Source organism: Theobroma cacao, chromosome 2, assembly GCF_000208745.1.
Source record: "Theobroma cacao cultivar B97-61/B2 chromosome 2, Criollo_cocoa_genome_V2, whole genome shotgun sequence".
Taxonomy (NCBI): Eukaryota; Viridiplantae; Streptophyta; class Magnoliopsida; order Malvales; family Malvaceae; genus Theobroma; species Theobroma cacao.
In genome coordinates this window covers 39,519,662-39,527,120 of record NC_030851.1, presented here as the reverse complement: position 1 = coordinate 39,527,120, position 7,459 = coordinate 39,519,662, and the positions used below count along the sequence as shown (strand labels likewise).

At 37.7% G+C, this 7,459-nt stretch overlaps 1 protein-coding gene across 1 annotated transcript; it reads right to left on the bottom strand.

Moving 5' to 3' along the window:
* Positions 6,387–7,431, bottom strand: LOC108660777. The gene is made up of 2 exons (XM_018115143.1): positions 7,199–7,431; positions 6,387–7,104 (listed from the first exon to the last, which is right to left on the bottom strand). Exons 1-2 carry the CDS (start codon positions 7,205–7,207, stop codon positions 6,460–6,462), a joined length of 654 nt encoding a protein of 217 aa, XP_017970632.1. The 5' UTR covers positions 7,208–7,431; the 3' UTR covers positions 6,387–6,459.

Genomic DNA, 7,459 nt, shown 5'->3' with positions numbered 1-7,459 from the left:
ATGTCATGAAATTTGTGGAGACTCTTGGAGTAGCTGGATTGGATGATGACCTGAAGTTGAAAGAATTCTCCAAGTCTCTCACTGAGAAGGCTTATACATGGTATGTTAATCTCATTTTTGGTTCTGTTCAATCTTGGAATCAGATGTGTAGGATGTTTGGAGAAAAATTCTTTTCTACTCAAGAGAAAGTTACTCTCGTTGATCTTGGAAGAGAGTTTCAAAAGTCTAGGGAGGATTTAATGGAGTATATCCAATGTTTTAGAGAGAGAGTGCTAGACATACAAGAATCTCATGATGAGAAAGAGCTGGTAAAAGTATGTATTCAGGAGATGTTTGATGAATACAGGTTACACTTGGAGAATCTACCTCTTCCAACCTTTGCTACATTAGTGGAAGTTGCACGAAGGACCAATAATACAGTTCTTAGACAAAAGGGACTCACTCGCTTTGGTAGAAGGAATAACCCAACGGTGAATGCCATCCAAGGAGGAGGTAGAGAAAGAAGGGGTCCAGTTCGAGCAAATTTACATCCTAGAAGAGATGTCCCTAGGAAAGGGCTAGATGAGGAGAATGACTCTTCTCCACCGTTTTCAGTACCTTTAGATAGAGTGAGAGCTCTTCTCCAAGAATGGGTTAGGGATGGACAAATAAACTTACCTTACACTCCACGACCACCAACAACGGAGGAAAAGGCTAATCCAAGGTACTGTGATTATCATCGGACAATCGGTTATCCATTTGCTGAATGTAGAAACCTTCGAAAAATGTTCCATCGACGAGTGCAAGCAGGAGAAGTATTGATTGGAAATAACAGAGTCCAAAATAACCCTCTTCCCATTCATCCAAATCCTCGCGGACAAGTAAGTGCAATAATTCATGCTCACCATGATGACCCTTCCTCTTCAAACACCCAATTCAATGATGCAAATGAAGCTACTAGGGTTACTTTTTCAATTGCTAATTCACTCATGAAGACTCTTAGCTTCCGACATTTCTTTGACCAACTTGGGTTTTCAGAAGAAGCAAGGAAAGAAGCAGCTATATCCCTAGTTCAGATAGCTGGAGAATAGTATGGAAAATGTAACTTAGTAGGACGACCTATGGGGAAGATGGTTGGTGCATATAAGAACGCTATTGTGTTTACAAAGGCAGACATGTGTACACCTCATCCTTATCAGAATAAACCCCTTTATGTGGAAAGTACTATCAATGGATATCCTATTAGGAGAACATTCATTGATGATGGTTCCTTTGTGAATCTCATACCTCTATCCACTTTGAAAGCTGTAAACATGGATTTGAAGAGTTTACGTCGTCCTATGGCTATCACTTCTTTTGATAACAAGGAGATTATGACTTTGGGGCATGTGACAGTGAATTTTAATATGGGGCCGATTCAAGATCAGACATGTTTCCATGTTATAGATGCAAATGTGGCTTNTCCTATGGCTATCACTTCTTTTGATAACAAGGAGATTATGACTTTGGGGCATGTGACAGTGAATTTTAATATGGGGCCGATTCAAGATCAGACATGTTTCCATGTTATTATGCAAATGTGGCTTATCATGCTTTAATTGGAAGAAAGTTCTTGCATATGCACAATATCATCTCTTCCTCACGTCATCAATGTATTAAGGGATATTGAAAGGGGAAGGAGATTTTCATTCCAGCCACTAAAGCTCCATTTGAATGGCATGAGGTGAGTTATACAGAGGCTTTTTTCTTTGAAGATCTAGTAGAAGATGGAGAAACAACTATTGCTAGACCTGTCAGTGTTCCACTTCAGTGATGGGAAGAGTATGTTGGGAATAAGGCAGAGAGTAGTGGCAAGAAAAAGGAATGAGGTGGGAAGAGAAGAAGGGAAAACACTTTCACATACAAAGAAGTAAATGAAGAAAAAAAGTTTAATGGGGTAACTTCCTATGCACGTGAAGATGGAAAGATTATGTATTGCTTATGATGGGACGCGGGGTTTGGGGAAACATCTTCTCCCGATCCCAAACTTTGGAAGCCACTAGATACATCACCATCATGTTTTCAAGTAGAAGTAGAAAAAGAAAAAGTACAGGAAGTATTACCCACGAAAGAACAACTTTCAGATCAACCCAAGCCTCAAGAGGATGAGTTGGAAGAAATAAATATGGCAGAAGAAGGAGATACAAGTAAGCCACTCTTCATAAGCAAGAGTATTTCTGGTGAACAAAAGGTTGTGCTAATTAAGTTGTTAAAAAAATTCCAAGATGTGTTTGCTTGGACTTATGAGCAGATGCTTGGACTGGATGAGAATCTCATTACTCACGAGTTACATATTTCTCCACAAAGCAAGCCAGTGAAACAACATGCTCGTGTATTTCATCATGAGATAGAGGGCTAGATAAATGAGGAGATTAACAAGCTTCTCAAGGTTGGATTCATCAAACCCATACATTATCCTACATGGCTAGCAAATGTAGTTCCAGTGAAAAAGAAGAATGGAACAATTCGGGTGTGTGTAGATTTCAGAGATTTGAACAAGGCATGCCCAAAAGATGATTTTCCTCTTCCTAATATTGATACTTTAGTGGATGCTACAGCTGGTCATGAGATGTTTTCCTTTATGGATGGGTTTAGTGGATACAATCAAGTAAATATGGCATGAGAAGATGCAGAGAAAACAACTTTTAGAACTCTATTTGGAAATTTTTACTACACTATAATGCCATTTGGATTAAAGAATACAGGTGCAACTTATCAACGTGTCATGACAGCCATTTTCCATGACATGATGCATGATTTTATGGAAGATTATGTGGATGATATAGTATTGAAATCCAATAAGGCTTGTAATCACTTTGAAGATCTGAAAAAAGTATTTGAACGGTGTAAAAAGTATAATCTTCGCATGAATCCTTTAAAGTGTGCATTTGGAGTAACAGTTGGGAAATTCTTGGGTTTTGTGGTTCACAGAAAAGGTATAGATGTTGATCTTGCAAAAATAAAAGCTATTCAATCTATGCCATCTTCGGTGAATCAAAAACAACTCAAAAGCTTGTTGGGAAAAGTCTCTTATATTAGGAGATTCATTCTAGCTTTAGGAGAAATCATTGTGCCTTTTCAAGCCTTGCTTAAGAAAGGTGTTCCATTTATATGGGGTGAACCACAACAACAAGCATTTGAGAAGATTAAGAAGATTCTTACTTCTCCTGCAATGATGATCATGCCTATCAAAGGAAAGCTAATGATGTTGTATTTGACTTCTACTCCATACTCAATTGGTGCTTTACTTGTTCAAGAAATGGATGGAGAAGAAAAACCTGTGTACTACATTAGTAGATGCTTACACGGAAGTGAGTTGAATTATCCACCTATGGAAAAGCACTGTCTTGCTTTAGTCTATACAACTCAAAAGCTTCGGCACTATTTCTTGGCACACAAGCTCATAATCGTGACAAAGTCTGATCCCATCAAGTTTTTACTTTCTAAGCCAGTTCTATCTGGAAGAGTAGCAAAGTGGCTTTTTTTATTGGGAGAATTTGATGTATCAGTTGTTCAGCCAAAAGTTATAAAGTCTCAAGCACTTTCAGATTTGTTAGCATATTTTCCATCTCAGTTTGAAGAGATTATTCCTGATGCCATTCCAGCTGAATTTCATGAAGAAGTGTGCGTAGTAAATATAGAAGAAGGGGAATGGAGTTTATACTTTGATGGTTCTTCAAACAATTTTGGAGGAGGTGCCGGAATAGTTCTTATTCCTCCGAGTAGAGAAGATAACTCTGCAGTACAAAGTTGTGAATTAGTTGTCTCTCATTTAAGTAGAGGTCACATCTCTTTAGAGGGAAAAGGTCTTCGTGTCTTGGAAGCACCTAGTGAATATGGGAATTTCTTGATTTCATGTTTAGAGTTAAACTCTTTTGAGTCAAGTAGAGAACCTATCTCGTTAGCTTTCAAGCTAGATTTCCCATGCATAAACAATCAAGCTGAGTATGAAGCCCTAGTTTTAGGGTTGTATGCGGCAACAACAATTGGAATAAGCAATATTTACATCCATGGGGATTCTAATCTTATTGTAAAGCAGACTAATGGTGAGTTTTCTTTGAAAGAACCAATACTTGCTTCTTACAGGACTCTTGTTCAGTCTTTGTTAAAGAAATTTCAAACGGTGAGATGTGAACATACTCCGAGAACAACGAACTGTTATGTAGATGCTCTTGCTACTTTGGCTTCTAAAGTTTGTATTCCGGAGAAAGAACGAAGTATTCCTATAGTTGTACTCAAGAGGACTATCTCATGTCCATCCAGTGAGCTATTACGACCTCCAATTTATGACGAAGAGGATTTGCGAAAATCCATCATAGAAGAGCTGCTTAACCCTAGTTTTACTGCTATTCCGCGCTTAAAGCACTACATTTTGATTCATGGTACACTTTACCACAAAGAAAGTAATGGAGTTCTCGCAAGATGCGTTTCTGAGGAAGAGGCAAAAGAAAGATTGAGAATAGCCCATGAACAATGGTGTGGCGAGGAATGACCACCTTTACATCGCTTAATCCAAAGAACAGGATATTTTTGGCCATCTATGTGTAAAGATGCTTTACAACTTCAAAAGGCTTGCATTAGATGTTCTGAACCACCAGATGTATAAGAGTGTAATTTTGTGGGAAGTGCCGGTGATTGGCGTAGGCCTTATATTGATCTTCTCTAAAATGGAATTTTACCAGCTAACTTTCAAGATGCAAGACAACTCAAGAGAAGAGCTCAACGTTTTTTTTCTTAAAGGAAATGACTTATTTAGGCTCTCATTTGCAGGAACATCATTGAAATGTGTTTCCCCAGCTGATGTCAATCCATTGTTAGCAGAAGTGCATGTAAGTAGTAGTGGAGAGCATGAAGATGGAAGAAAACTTTATCAGAAGCTTTTGGATCTTGGGTATTATTGGCCTACTATGGAAACAGATGCAGTGAATTATGCAAGGAAGTGTTATCCGTGTCAGATTTATGGGAATGCTATACATGCTCCAGCTGTACAACTTCATAGCATCATTACTCCATGGCCATTCCATACTTGGGCGTTTGATTTGATTGGACCAATCAATCCTTCTTCTAAAGGATATACTTGGATATTAGCAGCAACAGAGTGCTTTACTAAATGGGTGGAAGCTATTTCTTTGAAGAATGCGACTGGGCCGGCTGTGGCAAATTTCATCAAGGAAAACATCATTTGCAGGTTCGGCATACCTAGACGTATTCTTTCAGATAATAGTACTCCGTTCATTAATGCCAATGTAAGGGAATTACTTGCTCTTTACGATGTGGATCATGTGAAGTCTACTCCTTACTACCCGAAAGGAAATGGTCAAGCTGAAGCTATTAACAAGACTTTACTTAAAGTGCTTAATAGAATGGTGCATGAAGAACCAAAGATGTGGCATGATGCACTTCCAGTAGCATTATGGGCATATAGGACTTTCAAGTGTGAACCTATGAAGGCAACTCCTTTTTCACTAGTATATGGAACAGAGGCAATGCTACCTGCTGAAATTCTAGTTCCGTCTGCAAGATTAGCTCTAGACGCTAAACTTGATAATGATAATTTACGAATGTTAGAATTGGAAGCATTAGAAGAAAGAAGAGATAGAGCAAAGAAGAATTTATTAGTCTATCAAAGAAGGTTGAGTAGAGCTTATGACAAGCTAGTGAAGAGGAGGAATTTTGAAGAGGGAGATCTAGTGTTACGCGCAGCTGAGCATATTAGAAGAGGAACACCATCTTCTAAATTCAGGCCAAAATGGGAAAAACCATATATTGTTCATGAGGTGAATGAAAGTGGATATTGCAAATTGATAAATCCGAAGAACAACGCCATCACTGCACCGATCAATTTTCAATATATAAAGAAGTATCATGTATGAGGTTCTAACTCCACTCTTTGTTGTATGCAAAATACATGATTTACTCTTTCGCAATGAAAGGCATTTTAGCCGCAGCTTCACCGCTTTTATATTGGCTGTGTTTTACTATTTATAATTTATCCGCTAGCTTCATTGCTTATATCTTGGCTGCAATAATATTATTGGTCGCAAGCTGTATCGCTCAATATTTGACCATAATTAATCATTAACATTTCAGCCGCTAGCTTTATCGCTCATAATTTGGCTGTAATGATAATATGTTATTGGCCGTAAGCTTCATCGTTCATCTTTGGCCTTACCTTATTACTCACAAATTGGCCGCAGCTCTTATGCTTGCTTATTTGAAGGGATGAAATAATCTCTTTCACGTCAAGTTAGAGTTAATCTCCTTGATGAAAAGTTGAGAATTACCTTTTGGCCGCATACAATGATACAAAAAGTGAATAAGTACACAACAAGCGAAGCATTATTATTATTGTAAAAGAAAAAGAAATGTGATATATCAATAGCAAAGTACTGACTCAAATGAGTTTCAAAAAGAGTCAAAGAAAAGTAAAAGACTAGCCAATTACATATTCCATAGAGAAGAGTTATTATTGGCAAATACATCTAATTGTTCTCGTACTTCAGCTTCACGTTTTTTTAATGAAGTTATCTTCGCTGCAATGTCTTCTAACTCATCTTCCAAGGAAGACTTGTTGAGAAAAATCTTGGCTTTTGATCTACAATCATTGAGGCATTCAAGCTTGAATCCAAAGTTACAAGCATCATCGAAATCTTGTAACATCTGTTGCAATTCCTCTGGTGAAGTACTTATCAATGGAGCATGAGAAATGACTAAAGCTCTACCCAATACGTCCATCATTAAGCAAATGACGTCTACGTTCTTTACAAATGAGGTACTCCAAAACTCTCCCTCTATGTTGAAAACCTGTTCTAAGTATGTCACATATTCCAGTGAAACTTGAAAACCATGGAAGTCAACTTTTTTACTACTTTGTTCAGTATGTGCTATTTGAGTGCTAAAAGCATTACTTGTATCTCTATGTTCTGGCACTGGGGAGGAATAAGCACGAGGAGTCATTGGAATAGCTCTAACATTATCAGTATCAATTCTAACATCTTCAATAACCTCAATATTTGGAGTAACCTCAGGAACAACTTCACCAGCAGGAATAGTCTCAGTGTCAGAAACAACCTCATCTCGAATAGCCTGGGGAGTAAGAACGATCTTAATTTAAAAAAAAAAAAGGGGGGGGGGGGAATGGAACAACATCAATTAGAGTAACATAGTAATATGTTTATACCTGGTTCATGGTAGAACTATGAACATGATTTGGAAATAAAACGTCAAAATCAATGAAATCATCAAAAGGGGTTGGCCCACCCTCAATTTCAGCTTTATCAACATCAATGGATTCATCATCAGATTCATCACTACGTTCAGAGTCACATGATTCTTCTTCAGTCTCTACTTCAGAAGTTTCTTCCTCTTCAACTGAATTGAGTTCTACTCTTGTATTTGATTCTCCCTAAAAAAAAAAATTGATGAAAATGAGGAAATAAAA